This window comes from Danaus plexippus, chromosome 12 (assembly GCF_018135715.1).
Source record: "Danaus plexippus chromosome 12, MEX_DaPlex, whole genome shotgun sequence".
In the NCBI taxonomy this organism is placed as follows: Eukaryota; Metazoa; Arthropoda; class Insecta; order Lepidoptera; family Nymphalidae; genus Danaus; species Danaus plexippus.
This window is the reverse complement of record NC_083545.1, coordinates 4,932,045-4,948,627: the sequence shown is the minus strand read 5'-3', so window position 1 is coordinate 4,948,627 and position 16,583 is coordinate 4,932,045. Positions and strand designations below refer to the sequence as shown.

Here is a 16,583-nt window from a genome sequence, read left to right as displayed (position 1 = left end):
AATGTAAATTAACCTTAAAATAAAAAAACTTATTAAACTTTATATAGATTTCATCTAAATAGTTTATGTCATAACTTTCACTTTGGAGCGTTATTTAAATCACGTTCCATGACGCTGCAATTGCGACGTGCTGTGAATAATTTATTTGCATTTCGTTTTCAAAATTGTAGTAGTCATCGTAATCTAAGTCGCCATTACAAGTTATTACGTAGCGGATACCGTTATTCGGAGTGGGGACCCGGACGTGCGAGGGGGGTGCGTATCAACTGTGCGGGTGCGGTTGTAGAGCGAGTTTACTCTGTCAGTCGGTCATTACGGTATTTCTCAGTAGTGCGTCCCACATTCACGATCTTGAAAGAAAGAGTGACAATGCCAGAACACAAACCGTTTCAACGTTTACCAAAAAATGTTGTGCCCAAACATTATGAACTGCATTTGGTGCCAAATCTTGAAAAATTTACCTTTACAGGGAAGACTACGGTGAAAGTATCGGTAAGTGGAAAATTCGCCGTCGTTATTTGAAAGCATCTAGTTACATGTGACGTTTTAATCAACGTATACCTTTTTTAGATTGTTAATACTACCAAAGAAATAGTGCTTAACAGTTTAGATTTGGATTTAAAAAGTGTAAGACTCCAAATCAATGATGGGGGTTCAGTTTCAACACTTAATCCGGTGGAAGTACGACTTGAACCGGCTGATGAAACTGCAATAATAGTTTTTGACAAGCAGCTTCCAGTGGGTGAAGCAACTTTATATTGTGAATTTATTGGGGAAATAAATGATAAAATGAAAGGCCTGTACCGTAGCAAATATCTTACTCCTAGTGGAGAAGAGCGCTACGCTGCCGTTACTCAATTTGAAGCGACTGATGCACGGCGATGTTTCCCATGCTGGGACGAACCTGCCATAAAGGCAACGTTCGATATTACTCTTGAAGTACCGACTGATCGTGTAGCTTTGTCAAATATGCCTGTAAAAGTTGAAAAGGTGAATGGTGATAAGAAAGTAATGCAATTTGACACAACACCGATAATGTCTACATACCTTGTAGCCGTTGTTGTGGGGGAGTATGACTATGTTGAAAAAACATCTCGCGATGGAGTGTTAGTCCGTGTGTATACTCCAGTTGGCAAGAGCAAGCAAGGCATGTTCGCATTAGAGGTAGCCGCAAAAGTACTGCCATATTACAAAGAATATTTTGACATTGCCTATCCTCTACCTAAGATAGATTTGATAGCAATAGCTGATTTCTCTGCTGGTGCCATGGAGAATTGGGGTCTCGTAACCTATAGGGAAACATGCTTGCTAGTTGATGAAGAACACACATCAGCTGTTCGTAGACAATGGATTGCGCTTGTGGTGGGACATGAGCTTGCACACCAGTGGTTTGGCAACCTAGTGACAATGGAATGGTGGACGCATCTCTGGCTCAATGAAGGCTATGCTTCATTTGTTGAATTTCTTTGTGTTAATCATTTGTTCCCCGAATATGATATTTGGACACAATTTGTCACAGAAACATACATAAGGTAAATATCTCCTTTTTTTTTTAAAGTTATGTGTGTTAATCTATGTTTTTATCTTTGATAATCTTATTAGATTTACGGTCAATAGTGTTTTTCTATAGTGTTCATTACCATTGTTTTTTAATAACCAAAGAATGTAAACATTTTTATCATGTGTAAAAATATCAAATTGGATATTTGCCAAATATGAATTACTGGCTCAAAAACTGACTTGAAAAATATAAATTTGGCTGAGAAATAATAAAGTTTTGGAAATATTCATAAAGGCAAATAATTTTCAGAATTTTATTAAATTTAAACCATTTTCAGAGCACTCGAATTAGATTGCTTGAAAAACTCCCATCCTATTGAAGTACCTGTTGGTCACCCATCAGAGATAGATGAAATTTTTGATGACATTTCATACAACAAAGGTGCATCAGTAATTCGCATGTTGCATAGATACATTGGGGATGATGATTTCCGTAAAGGCATGAATATATATCTTACCAGGCACCAGGTATAAATTTAATGTCACAATAAACTCTGTATATTCAAGGTTTTTTTAAGTAAATTTTTCTGTATTTTTTAGTATAAAAATACATTTACTGAGGACCTTTGGGCGGCTTTGGAGGAGGCCTCTAATAAGCCCGTAGGTGCCGTGATGTCAACATGGACCAAACAAATGGGTTTCCCGATGGTTGAAGTGAGTATTGAATACAATTATAAATAATATATGTATCTACATGCCACTGACAACAAGTGATCATATACTTTTAATTATCTTATGTAAATTATATCTGTAGCTGTTGATATAAACTTCTTATATGTGGAAATATAATTAATAATGTATGTATGTTTTATCATATGTTTGCAGAACAATTCACACTTATTGTTATCCTACTTATAATACAAGTATGTGTTTGTGAAAATTTATATTCATATATGTGTTTATAGATTAACAATATAGTTTTATTATAACTTAGGTTGGTTTTTATTAAAAAACTTCAATAATGTTTAATTATTTATTAAAGCAGTAATTAATTTTAAGTAACTAAGTATTTTACATGTATGAACTACATAAACAGCTTGCAGAGTAACTTAACTATACATAAAAAGGTTATATATGACTTTTAGTTGATATAATCTAGTACTTAGAATATTTGCTATTTTAATTCTATTTAGAAATCTGTTTTATTAATAGTTTAATCATAGGTCAGTTCCGAGCAGCGTGGCTCTGATAGAGTTTTGAAGTTAACTCAGAAAAAGTTCTGCGCTGATGGCAGTCAGAGCGACGACGCTTTGTGGATGGTGCCCATCACTATATCCACCCAGGAACAACCTTCGAAGGTAATTAAATATCGATTGCAATTCATGGAAGGTCTCACAATCATCTTATCATATATTGACATTGACACATATTTTTTGTATTTCCGTACTGATATCAATCTCGCCTTATCGATTTATCGCTATCTCATTTCTATACTACTGTTTAACGTATTTATTGTTTTATATCTGATTAATTTAAATGAGCGTATGAGATTTTATGGTAATGTACAGAAAGTATTGATATATGTGGTCTTATTTAGATAGTACACAGTTCATATCCATTTGAAAATTTATTGCACTTAACATTATAATGGTATAAATATGGAATAGTTTGTTTGTTTACAGTATACAATAAGAAATAAATGTGAAATATTTAAGTAACCTAGTCTTATCTACCCACATTTTGAGATTTTAAAATGTCTTTATGTAGATACAATTTTTTCTCATATAATATATAAAAAGTATTATAGTGTTATATATATGACTACGTATCCATTTAAAGTTTCATGAACTTTGTGCTAGTGTATTTCAAACCAGACGTTAAACTATGAGTACAGACTTAAAAATTACATGGAAATGTAGACGCAATATCTCTAAGGCCTTGTCCTGAAAGTTGTAAAAATTGTGTCTGGCAAGAGGCCAAGAAAGTAACCCCTGTATGCTCGATAAGAATGAAGTGAGGAGGAGCAGTCTTCTACAAGCTCAAAGAGATGACGATGAAGAACATTAAACCAATTCTCGGAATATGTCGATCGATCGGTTGGTCGACTATAGGTATATGTTAGTTGATCAATTGGTCGACTATAGGTATATGTTGTTTGATCGGTTGGTAGATCAGTTGATCGACCGGTCGCTCGACTAGTTGGAAGATCGGTTGGTAGATTATTTGGACAACCAGTCGCTCGACTAATTGGATGATCAGTTGGTAGACTAGTTGTAAGATCAGTTGGTCGACCGGTCGCTCGACTCGTTGCACGATCAGTTGGTAGACGAGTTGGGCGACCGGTCGCTCGACACATTGCACGATCAGTTGGTCGACTAGTTGGAAGATCAATTGGTAGACTAGTTGCACGATCGGTTGGTAGATTAGTTGGACAACCAGAAGCTCGACTAGTTGTAAGATCAGTTTGTCGATCGGTCGCTCCACTCGTTGCAAGATCAGTTGGTCGACTAGTTGGAAGATCAGTTGGTAGACTAGTTGCACGATCGGTTTGCAGATTAGTTGTCCGGTTGAATAAAGTATGTCGAATAAGGGAAATACTGTTAGTCGACTGGTTTTTAGATTAGTCGTCCGATTACTTGTTAGTTAAGATAGTGGATATATTATTCAAACTGTTGGTGGAAAAGTTGTACAATCAATTCTTAAATATCTTTATGTAGATCAGCTGGCAGACCGATTGAAGGAAAAATGGTGCGATTAAACTGACTGATTGAAACCCAGTTCGCAGCAATAGGATCTCTTCTAAATTGCAAGCTAATTTGAAATACACAAAATTGTAACTAGGATCAATGATGTCACCTATTGCATTCAGGAGAGTTCCCAAAGCCACGAAGATCTTCCACGTGGATCGCCTGGCGGGTTACCACGGATTTAATGGTGCTCGGAACGAGCATGTCTTAAGAGGGGGCAGTGTTGCGCCGGCTTAAAGATCGCCTTAGCAAATATTGTTGAATATTTTCAAACATTGTGGCCGCAGTGCCATCTCGTGGCGAGGGGACGAAACTATGAATTAGCTAACATTCTTAGCGTTAATGTTTGTAAACAAGTTGAAATTCAAACGAGAACGTTTGAGAATTTTCTAGTAATCGGTTTGTTGTATACAAAAGGGCCACTAAATCCGTTTTGTTTCCGTTTATCGAGAAGCGATAGAAACGATATTATCTATGATCGTAAAAAAATGAATATTATACCGTGTTTATATTGTTAATCAAACCTTAGCTGATAACAATACTTTTTAATTAAAATGTTTCAGAAAATGTCGTTATCTATCAAAAAACAGAACTCTTCTAGAACTGTCGAACCATTTAATTAGTCTATTTAATATTTATAAAATATTCAATAATTTTAGATGTTAAAAAAGTTTTGTTATACCAAGTATAGTTTGTTTGTTCCAGATAATAAAAATATTAACTTAATAACAAAATGCTCATATTATATAATTAGACATAGGAGACAGAGATTTATTTGAAAATAGAATTTATTATTTTTTAACATGATAAGCATTTAAATATAAAAATTACGTTATAATTATTAGGAAAATCTTAAATAATATGGTTCGAATGATATTAACAAAAACCGTTGAATTAGATGCTTCTTGATCTAAAACATATTCTGGCAGAATTGTGAAGTTTTTTTTATTCAGTATTATACACTGAAACAATTCCACATAAGCTTTGATGGTGGAACATCACTCAGGAGCTTGAAATTCTCATTACAATAGCGCGTGACCATAGCCCTATCTATAAATAATTATTTAATATATATTTTTATAAAGGCCATATACAGGACTAGTATAATACATTTTTGTTTATACATATATCATTTGTAGCTAATTTGTTTTTTTTTTTTTTGTAAATCAGCTCTCAAAATGCTAATATTACAGATCGTATTGTGTTATGCATGTTATGCTGTTATATGATAAATTTTCTTTTATGTGTAACATCTTAAACAAAGACGGCACTGCTTATGACATTGGACGAGCGATCCGAACGGGCCGACTGTGCGGGCGGTGTCATTAAGACTTGGAAACAGTCGACGTCACTTTTTACAGTCGAAGTCGGGAACGCTGTGAAGAATGATAAGACTGACAATGTAAAAGTTTATATTACAATTGATAACATACAACATTATGTAGATTGTGCATCGAACGGATATATTTACATATATTTTTATACATAGGTGTGTTCTTATCAAAAACTTGTTTCAATATGACATCGGTAGTTAACTTCGTGTAGGTTATTATTAATTAGATAGGCTTATATAGAAATATTATTACATGGCAGTTTAATGTTTTTTTTTATATCTATAGAATCTAATTTGTGTATTGTTTTACATGTTAAAGGAACCGAAACGGTAAAAATATATGGATATAATAATTTTAAATTGTTTTTTATTTCCAGGTTGCATTATCAACTGTTTTGGAGAAACGAACACAGGAGGTAGTGTTGAAAAATGTCGCCGAAGATTCGTGGGTCAAGCTCAATCCTGGAACAGTAAGAGATTATTATCATAATAATGAATACGTATATAATATAAGGGAGGCCTATGTCCAGCAGTGGACCTCACATGGCTGAAGAGAGAGAGGGATATATATATTATATATATATATATATAATATATATATATATATATAATATAAACGATGTTCATTTATAGAAATGTTTTTTTCACTCGTTCATTGTATTATAGTCATGCTTATAAACTTCTACTACCATTCATGAATTTTATCGTCCGACAATATATTCTAGTGTAATGAAAATTTAGGAATCTATTAAAATTATACAATTTATGAGCCCATATCCATGGATAGACAATAGCAGTAATAAGATTATTCCAGTTACATATTAACGTGTGTTGAACACAGGTGGGGTATTACCGCACTCGTTACCCGGCCGCCATGCTGGAGCAGCTGGTGCGTGCTGTGAGGGACGGCAGTCTGCCGCCGCTCGACAGGCTCGGACTGCTGGATGACTGTTTCGCACTCGTTCAGGCTGGACACGCACACACATCCGAGGTACACACACAAACACACACACACTATATATATACAAGAGAGAACGTACTAAGTTATAATTTGCTAAAAGTGAATAAATAAGTCAAAAGTATTTCTCTTATTAAATTAGAGGTTCAGCTTAAGTAAAAAAAGTAGGTCATTATTAAATTTTTTGGTAGTCTAAGTCCTTATTCAAAGCATCTACATTACCTTATAAATAGGTAACAAACCTAAAAATCTCTGTCGACATTATTTACATTCGCCAACACTGAGGTGTTGGCGAATGTAAATAAATAATGACTTTCCATTAACCAACTTATACATTGTTAGTACGTCAATTAAATGATAATACACAAGCATTACAATATACGATTAGAAACTGAGGGCAAATTAAATATATAAATAATTTGTATTGTGTTCGGAATCAATTATTACACCCAAATACGTTAATTGGATAAACATATTATTTTTGAAGAAAATTAATCATTCATACAGAAGCGCATAGACAATAAGTCTTAAGATGGAACTGAAAAAAAAAGTTTAGTGCTGCCATCTAGTTAAACTTAACCACACATATTACAACTCCTATACGCAATAACGTAATTAGCAATATATGTCGTATCAATTGATACATGTCACTCTAGTTATTGTACTTGTTACAGTCATTAAAACTCATGGAGGCGTTCAACAACGAAGCCAACTTCACCGTTTGGTCGTCTATTTCAAACTGCCTCGCCAAGCTGAGCGCTTTGTTTTCACACACCCCTCTCGACAAGCCGCTGAAGAACTATGGCAGGAAGTTATTTGCTAACGTCACCCGTCGCCTGGGATGGGATGCCAAAGATAAGGAAAGCCATCTCGATACTTTGCTCAGAAGCTTAGTGTTGAATAAAATGATCAGCTTCGAAGACCCCGACACGATTAAGGAGGCTCAGAGCCGGTTAGTGACTGACATTAGTTTTATATATTAGTAGTTCATTTTACCTCAGACGAGAGTAAAATCAGTTAAATAATTCACAATATTACATTCTTTTTTTTAGCTATACATATTTCGTATAAGTTAGCACTGAAGTAGAACCCTTGGCATGTTTTGGTTTCGTCTCATTACATACGGAACGATTCAATTTCTTCATTCATAAATCATCTCAAGTGATAATATCAACTTAGGCTAACTAATGGAAAACTCGTAAAAAACTAAAACTTTTTTCTGTCAATGTAACAGATCATTCTACTCGAATGGTTCCTCTGATTTAAAGTCTTTAATCACAAAACTAATTTAATGATTGCTTTTTTTAAGTGCTTGTTGTTATTATGAGTTATTTATTATGTTTTAGCTTCGAGAAGCACCTGTCGGGCGAGTGTACCCTGCCGGCGGACCTGCGCTCGGCGTGTTACCGCGCGGTGTTGGCGAGCGCCGGCGAGGACACCTTCGGTCGCTTCCTGCAGCTGTACCGCGCCGCTGACCTCCACGAGGAGAAGGACCGCATCAGCCGAGCTCTCGGGGCGGTCAATGACCCCGCGCTGCTCAAAAAAGTGCTGGAGTTCGCTATATCTGTAAGTCGATTATTCACCAACTCTTAAGTTTTGAAAAATAATAATAGGTTCTTTATCAATGTTTAGTCCTTGAGTCAATGATACTTACTTACCTTTAGATAAGTTTGTAACAATAATGAAAGAATAATAATATTATAAATGAACCAAACTTATGCTTTTCTGTTCATTAATAATTCGTTCATAATTCATTCTTTCACAGCTAAAAAGCATTTTTGGATTTACATCTATAGCTGTTAAATATGCGTGTCTATTTTAATTTCTTCTCTTTAAAGGACGAGGTTAGGGCACAGGACACCGTCTTCGTCATTGTGTCGGTGGCTTTGAGCCGTAATGGACGGGATTTAGCCTGGCAGTTCTTCAAGGACCATTGGCAGGAATTTATGGACCGTTACCAGGTATGCATTAAATAAGTTTCTTCATTTTATCTTAAAAATCTAAAACTACTAAGTAAATTATTTGTATTATGATCAGGGCGGCTTCCTGCTGGCTCGGCTGGTGAAGTCAACTACTGAGAATTTTGCGTCTGAAGCATGCGCTCAAGAGATCGAGGAGTTCTTCCGCACTCATCACTCGCCCGGCACTGAGCGGTCCGTGCAACAAGCCTTGGAGACCGTCAGGCTGAACGCGGCCTGGCTCCGGAGAGACCTCGCCTCCACCACCACGTACCTCCAGCCTTATCACTGATACGTGCGTTACATACTGTTGTTAAACATTTTGATGCAAATTTTACTTTAAATTAATTTATTCAATTTCTTTTCACTTAGCCGTAGATAGCGTTATTTAAATTTTATATTTACTGTTAAAAGTATATTAACAAAATTTTCTTTTACAGGCCCAAATAACAAAAGACTGAACATCCAACGAAACACTATATTTATGTTTAGCGAGCCGTGTCTTTGAAAAATTCTATTTCCATGATTAGTCGTTAGCTACTCAAGCATCCATATAAACATATATAGGTCGAAATGAAAGAAAAACTTGTGTTGCTTGGTGTTGTCTCTAAGTGGCTTAAAAATGATTCATTACTATATATTTTGTATGAATAACGCTTATGGACGTAGAACAGGATATTGTTAAATTTTAAAAATAAAAATTTAAATATTCTCCAAAATGAAAACAAAATTTATGACTTTATTGTTTTAAATGTTACAAAAACAAGTAAAAATTATAAAAATGTTTCTTTTTATTATTTATCTAATAACGTCTCTGTAATTTTTTTATATTTGAGCAATTTGTCTGTATCCCCTGCCTTGATTGCAGAAGCTCTTGTATTAAAGGCTGCTTTATAAACATGAATATTATCTCAGTTTTCTTCTAGAATATAATTATCTGTTTTCAACTTAAAAGATTAGATGGTTTAATTTGTTGTTTAGTCTGTGTTATTTCTATTTTTATGAACTATTTTTTTGAGCGTAATAATTATTTAAGTTTAAAAAAAAACATTGTAACACAGTCTATAAGTTATATATTTCTCTTTGTATAAAAATTATTACTTTCTTGTTGCTTATTTGCGTTCATTTCATCAAATTTCATATAATATATTTTGTTGCGTTTTCCCGTCTTTATAAGTGGTCCTAGCAGATAGGCAAATGTATATGTGTAAAAAACTTTAATTTAAACTAAGATATTGTTTTAGTTTCAAAGGTGCTCTGTGCATTGAAGTTTTTTTTTCTCCATTAAGAATGATAATATATACCACAAAACTTAATATAATTAGAATGCTTCAATATTGTTATTATTAGACCTCAAAGCTATTGTTTTACTTTTCATATATATTAATGATTTTTAAAGATGTGATGTTAGTTGTGTTAACATGGAGAAGTGCAAATTGTGATGTATGAATTATAATCAAAGTTACCATCACTTAGTGTCCCATTTGTTGTCGTGATTTATTTGTAAGACTGTTATTGCAATAAATCGTACAAAGGAGTTGTTATTTATTTTTATAAAAATGCGTAGATTCCTGGATATAACAGAGTAGAGTATGTTGTGAGCATACTTTAATACAAAGTCATTACTTTAAAATTTAAACTGACATCCTTGAAGAATATCGAATTAAGAAAAAAATAATCAACAAATAAACAGCTCGTCTAGATTAACTTACGCCAGATACTTTTCAGATAATAAAACATTCAATAACTCGATCAAAAAAGTTTTTCTACATATAAACTGAGGAAACTGCTGTAAAAATTGGAAGTAAGATAAGTGCTTCAAACAGTATACACAACATTGAAAAGGTTAAGCAAAAGCAAAATTTAAAATATGCTATGATAATTAATGGGAATAATCACATTATTCAAATATTAATTTTGAGTAGTAGAGAAATCGCAGATGTAAGGACAAAAGTTTCTTAAACAAGTATTTTTAATGAAAAAAATATTTTTTATTTTTTGTTGTCGTCATACCAGTTATTTTATTTTTATCTGTGTACAAAGACTGAAGTTCTATGCTTCTGCGTTAACTTCTGTGTAAAGCACAGACTATAATTTCTTTTGAATTCGAGTGACAGCGTCATTCTTCAGTTTTCGTAATTTTGGTTTTGTGTGTAATTTGTGCCTTTAATTTTTAATTTTCAATAACTGATAATATATATTTGTTTCCAATGAATTATATAGAAAAGTATTATTACTGAAAAAGGTTTATATTTAAATAATGAAGGATTTAAAACAAGAAACACAGTTATAGGTTTGTATGAAAGTCATCGATTTTTATATTTACATCCTTAATTTATGTATCAGATGAACCGTATATTTTTATATCAGTTATATTTTTTCTCATTCAAAATAAATTAAATAACAGTGTTTTAATTAACATTATACCGTTTTATAGTATAAGTCGATTTACGTAAGCGGTATAATTCACATTAATGAGACAACAGTAGTTAGTATATGTTTTTTCGCAAATACTTAGTTCCATACTTAATTCGTAACCAATTATTTAATTACATATTTTATGAGTTGAAAAATATTTTGTAACATATGTGTTAATTTTAGAAATATATTTATCGCAGTATCGTTGCAAAATAAGCTATATAATACATTTCAAATAACCATTCAGAATAAAACGCTATATAAAAATGATTTTCTTTAAAATAATTTAATTATTTGTAAACTTAGGCCAGTAAGGCGAGCTAAGATTCTTATTAATATTAAAATAGTTCGTTTTAGTTCATTCATAATTTCTGTCTTCAAGTCTAAAGCTTAGCATCGCTTTGCTAAATATCAATGATTTAACATTATGTAATTTTATTTTAATCCAAACCATTACTTTTTGTAAAGTTGTTAAGAATTCATATTAAGGCCTTATATATGATGAATATAGTAATTATAAATTAAATATTATTAATTTTCACCTATGTATTTATTTATTTTTTTCCATAAGAGATAATTGAAGCTTATGAAATAATATTTAATTTAAAGCGCGGTGGCGGGCTGTGAACACGGAGCGGGCGGCGCTGGCTCCGGCGGCGGGCGGCCCGCTGACACCATACGTCGAGTTAAAGTGAAGATGTCGTCGGTGTCAGCGCAAGGAGTGGTCGAGCGCGCTTCCGCGGAGCTATCCCGCCGCATAACAGGACTGGGACTGCGAGGTCGTAAACGTTCGCCGGGAGTCGTCGAGAGAGTAGCCAATGCCTTGTGCGGGCCTGCCACCACCGCCCCACCGAGGATACCCCGCCGGAGACGACCCTCGCCGAGACCGCTTGTGTGGAGCCAATTTATTATAGAGGAGAGATTCCTGGAGAAGTTCTTTCTGTATTTCAATGGCAGCGAAAGAAGAACCCTTGCTCAAGTCTGTACTAAATGGCGTGATGTCCTGTATTCTTCTCCCCGTTGGTGGAACGGCCTCGTCGCTGTTCTGGATTGTAGGGAACTACGATCTGAAACTGGTTGTTGCATGCAAAGATTTTACAATTCGGTTGTGAGGAGGGGTATCCGAGGATTTGTACTAATATCTGCAACAGATGATGATATAAATGAATTAATAAAACAGTTTCCGCTCTCAGCTCATCACATACATGCTATTGGTTTAAAAGGATGCACAATAACCGATCGAGGTTTAGAATCAATACTTGATCATTTACAGGTAAGTCACCCATAAACATGTAATTCCATTAAATTCATTTTAACTATTAATTCCATTAACTATGATAATATTTTAGGTTCTCTTTGAACTAGAACTAACAGGCTGTAATGAAATAACCGAAGCTGGTCTCTGGGCTTGCCTAACTCCTAGGATTGTATCACTTACACTTACCGACTGCATTAATATTGCTGATGAGGCTGTAAGTGCTTTACTATAAAATGTTACTTTACCTTATCTTTGTTTGAAATCATTCAGCATAATAATTTTAACTAACAAAAAAAACCTCCAGGTGGGTGCGGTTGCTCAGCTGTTGCCGTCGCTATATGAGTTCTCATTGCAAGCATACCATGTGACCGATGCAGCACTCGGTTATTTCTCACCAAAACAAAGTGCCTCACTCAGCATCTTAAGATTACATAGTTGCTGGGAGCTTACTAACCATGGCGTCGTTAACATTGGTAATCACCCTAATTTAGTATAAATATCCATAAAATTAACACTTTAATTTGAACTTAATTTTTTATTTAGTTACTATATCTACAGTCTATTTATTTGCTCTAACTCTAAATAATACCAATTCTAGTGCATTCTCTGCCGAACCTGACAGTGCTGTCCCTCAGTGGATGCAGCAAGGTCACTGATGAGGGTGTGGAACTCCTGGCTGAGAATCTGCCGCGTCTACGAAGCCTCGATCTCAGCTGGTGTCCGCGGGTCACTGACAACGCGCTCGAATACATCGCCTGCGACCTGAACCAGCTTGAAGAACTCACGTTGGACCGGTTTGTTTTAATATTTTTTTATAAAACGTTGTCCTTATACTGGTAATAAATTAAAAAAAAAACTATGATGGTTTCTAAATTCAAACAGGAAAACTAATCCTTCGTTGATATTCTCTGAAAAGTTTATTTAACCTTTTTATTATGAATGTAAAGTTAGTTAATAGCTGTTTTTCACCTGTTTGAAACACATGACCAGAGGCCAAAAGGTATTAACTATTTTATGAATAAAAAAAATCTATAGAATCAATCTAAGCATTGAGATGGTGACGTCACCGGTATAAATCAGTAAATTAAGAAATGTATAAACAGATGTGTGCATATAACGGATATCGGCGTGGGCTACATTAGCACAATGCAGTCGTTGGCCGCGCTGTTCCTGCGCTGGTGTTCTCAAGTGCGGGACTTTGGTGTGCAGCATCTGTGCGGCATGCGAAGTCTGCAGCTACTGTCGCTCGCCGGTAAAGTATAATAATTTTAATATAATTACGAAAATCATAAAGAACCAATTTAATAGTATGTTACATAAAGAATCAAATTTTTATTTAAAACATAGTTATCGGAAGCCTAGCCTATAGTTTTCCTAACTGTTTTTATGTACACAAGGTTGTCCGCTTCTCACATCCGGTGGCCTCTCAAGCTTGATCCAATTGAGGCAGCTACGAGAACTCGAGCTGACAAATTGTCCGGGAGCATCCCCTGAACTGTTTGACTACCTTCATGAGCATCTACCGCGTTGCCTCATCATAGAATAAGGTACAATTAAATCATGAATCGGACACAAGCTGTACAATAAATAACAAACATGGTTTGTAATAGATTAGATTGATTTGTCAATTTATAAAATTTATGGATATAACAACAGCTAAACCTTCCGACGCCTTTAATAAACTTCAATTCAATAAGAGAATGCTATACCTCTAGATGTATATTGTAATATAGTTTTGCATCTTTTGTAATTACTTTAAACTCGAGATGCTTGATATTCATGGATTTTATATAAGTTTTGTTTGAATATTTACAATTAGTATTTTTGTGTACAGTTTGAAACCTTTACAAACTTTCTAAACTTTTGTACTTTTTGGTGGTATATAACTTTTTTTTTTCACCCCAATACTGTATATAATATGACCTCAACTTTATTTGATTTCTATAATCTTACGCCTTTAATTCTGTAAGGTTATTATAATAAAGAAATATGATATTAAAACATGACTTCATACAAAAAGAACTACTCATGAAAGAATTACATACATTATCTGACTTTGAAGATTTTCACTTTGAATCTAGTAGAATTTACCAGTTTCTAATAAAAAAAACTTTCTCTTAAACTTTGTTTTGGAATAAATCAAATCTTTTATTCTTAGCAATTGCTCAATATATATATATATATTTTTTAGTACAAAAGTTTACATGTAAATGTAGACAAGTTAAATTACAACAAATAGATAAAAAAAGTCTCGTGTTTATGTAACAAAAAGTAAAACATCTACTTAGTCTGTACATTCTTTACTACACTGTTAATTGTTTAATAATATTGTACTTTTTTGTTTTGTAAAAAAAAAAAAAAACAGTACAGAAAAGTTGCTTATAAGGGTATACGGTTACAAAAATTACAAAATAAACTAATAATTCCTGATAAATAAGATTATAACTGTCTCTAGTCACTCTTGGTCATAGATTTAAGGTCAAGTAAGTAATTTTCAAATTCGAACACATCTGAAAAAAAAAACATTGCATATATAGCGGTTGCTGCATTTGAAACTTATAATCCTAATGAACTGGCTTTAATATATAGAAATTTATGACAATCTAATTATGTAGATAGTGAATTGGCTTAATTTATATATTATCTATGGTGCATTAGATAAACTTATTGCCAGTAGCTTTTCAGAATATTCTAGTCAAATTTTTGATAATTTTAATGGCATTTATATTGTGTTATTATTTTTATTTCATAGTCAAAACATGTGAATATTGTTTTAAATATATTTTTTAAATGACTTATTCTCTACGCATCCTCATTGGGTCCATGCACTTATTATATTATCTATGTGTATTTATATTTTATTACTATACCGTCCGAAGATATTTGCAAATGTGTGTGTGTGTGTGTTTGAAATTGGTCATATATTAGCCATATATTCTAGATGTTATAAAAAGTATTAATTTTTTAATGTTTGTTGTGAGATCAAGTATAGCTGCAAATATAAAATTTGTATGAATTGCCACATAAATACATTAGAGTTAAGTTAATTCTCTGTAGTATGACTTTGGGTAAACAAATAGTTGAAAACACTTTAAAATTTTATTTAAACAATAATATTTTTATTATTTTTTTTTTTATAACAATAATTTTATGTTTCCAAAGTCCTACTGATTGTAGTAATGTATGTTTATTTCTGACTTGTATTCTTAGACTGCCTAGATATAAGGATATTTATATTGAAATTAAATCTTGTTGGAGCCATTTGTGGCAGATAGATTTTTAGATGGTTACAATACATAATAGTATTCAACAATCTAGTCATAAATTTAGAGAAGCACATTTGAAATGATATGGCTAAATGGAATGTTTAAATGACAAAGACTCGGCAATTATCTACTAAATGTACTCTAAGATATTAAAGTATTTGTATTTTATTTTTTTTGCCTTCTTTTAATTAATTTCTAAGACAATAACTTTTCTATGTTGTTTCTTTATCTTCTTTTAACCAGGGAATGTTAACACTTGTTCAAAAGAATCATATGACATTACTGAAATATTTTCTGTACATACCTAAATGAAGATGTATAAATAATTAATTAGCCCTTTAAATGTAATAATAGATTTAATGTTGTTGAAAATGTGACTTATTCATACTTCTAACATAATGGTTGTAATTAAAACAATAAAGCAATACCATTTATCTGCTTATTTTATATTATTTTAGAAATAAAAAAAATTTACATAACAAAAACATGATCGCGACTTTAAGATGATATTTTTTTATTATATTTTTTTTTTGCATATATTTTGAATCTACAGTATCAGTTGTGTGTTTTAAATATATTTTTATAAATGTTTGTGAATAGCTATGAATAGAAATCAAACTTTGTTAGAATTTAAATAAGTTTTTGTTACGTATGTTCTTTTCAAACATGTTTAAGTGCATATGTAACTTTTGTAAATGATTGCACCCATTAGATTAGTATTGTTGTGTGATGTTTTGTGTTATAGTATTTCATATTTTCAGTCAATCTTCGTAAATACACTTTATTTGTACAAAAATGAGATGATATAGTGCAATATAGATGTATTGTTTCCTATGAAGTTTTATTTTTTACCTTTTTTTATTAGTTAATGAACATAAAATATGTTGACGTATTCAGATGCTTCAGAGTATCATTATAAGAAATAGATTTTGTATCTTCCGGTGATTATGTACTTAATCTTGTCTTTTGCAATGTAACGAAATAATAATTATTCTCAGCGTCTTTAATAAAAACACAATCTATCTACAATTTATTAAGAATATCGATTTTATTTTAAAATATCCCAACAACTGAAGTAACAGAAAAATTTATTAACGAAAGTTTATTCATGTTCTTTAAGATTTTATAGTCGTATTCGCAAAAAC

The 16,583-nt window shown here is 32.7% G+C and overlaps 2 protein-coding genes and 1 long non-coding RNA gene across 3 annotated transcripts; 2 read left to right on the top strand and 1 right to left on the bottom strand.

Moving 5' to 3' along the window:
* The first annotated feature begins 1 nt into the window (after position 1).
* Positions 2 to 10,033, top strand: LOC116772618 (puromycin-sensitive aminopeptidase). The gene is made up of 12 exons (XM_032664852.2): positions 2 to 492; positions 571 to 1,532; positions 1,839 to 2,028; positions 2,101 to 2,214; positions 2,724 to 2,858; positions 5,958 to 6,050; positions 6,422 to 6,571; positions 7,213 to 7,490; positions 7,885 to 8,104; positions 8,377 to 8,499; positions 8,576 to 8,791; positions 8,937 to 10,033. The coding sequence occupies exons 1-11, from the start codon at positions 109 to 111 to the stop codon at positions 8,786 to 8,788; spliced, it is 2,862 nt and encodes a 953-aa protein (XP_032520743.1). The 5' UTR covers positions 2 to 108; the 3' UTR covers positions 8,789 to 8,791; positions 8,937 to 10,033.
* A 586-nt stretch (positions 10,034 to 10,619) lies between these two features.
* Positions 10,620 to 16,272, top strand: LOC116772644 (F-box/LRR-repeat protein 16). The gene is made up of 7 exons (XM_032664888.2): positions 10,620 to 10,789; positions 11,524 to 12,187; positions 12,264 to 12,386; positions 12,477 to 12,645; positions 12,771 to 12,966; positions 13,276 to 13,424; positions 13,570 to 16,272. The coding sequence occupies exons 2-7, from the start codon at positions 11,612 to 11,614 to the stop codon at positions 13,716 to 13,718; spliced, it is 1,362 nt and encodes a 453-aa protein (XP_032520779.1). The 5' UTR covers positions 10,620 to 10,789; positions 11,524 to 11,611; the 3' UTR covers positions 13,719 to 16,272.
* On the bottom strand, positions 14,525 to 16,401 carry LOC133319125 (uncharacterized). Its single transcript, XR_009752823.1, has 2 exons — positions 16,291 to 16,401; positions 14,525 to 14,682 (listed from the first exon to the last, which is right to left on the bottom strand). It is a non-coding gene; the product is annotated as an uncharacterized LOC133319125 (long non-coding RNA).
* Between the last annotated feature and the right edge of the window lie 182 nt (positions 16,402 to 16,583).

What these genes read in the sequence shown, in the direction of transcription:
- LOC116772618 (XM_032664852.2), top strand. Translation starts at nt 109, where the DNA reads ATGACGCTGCAATTGCGACGTGCTGTGAATAATTTATTTGCATTTCGT. An exon ending in AGACTACGGTGAAAGTATCG is followed by an intron (nt 493 to 570) that starts GTAAGTGGAAAA and finishes TACCTTTTTTAG; the next exon opens with ATTGTTAATACTACCAAAGA. An exon ending in GACACGCACACACATCCGAG is followed by an intron (nt 6,572 to 7,212) that starts GTACACACACAA and finishes TACTTGTTACAG; the next exon opens with TCATTAAAACTCATGGAGGC.
- LOC116772644 (XM_032664888.2), top strand. Translation starts at nt 11,612, where the DNA reads ATGTCGTCGGTGTCAGCGCAAGGAGTGGTCGAGCGCGCTTCCGCGGAG. An exon ending in TTAATATTGCTGATGAGGCT is followed by an intron (nt 12,387 to 12,476) that starts GTAAGTGCTTTA and finishes AAAAACCTCCAG; the next exon opens with GTGGGTGCGGTTGCTCAGCT. An exon ending in GAAGAACTCACGTTGGACCG is followed by an intron (nt 12,967 to 13,275) that starts GTTTGTTTTAAT and finishes ATGTATAAACAG; the next exon opens with ATGTGTGCATATAACGGATA.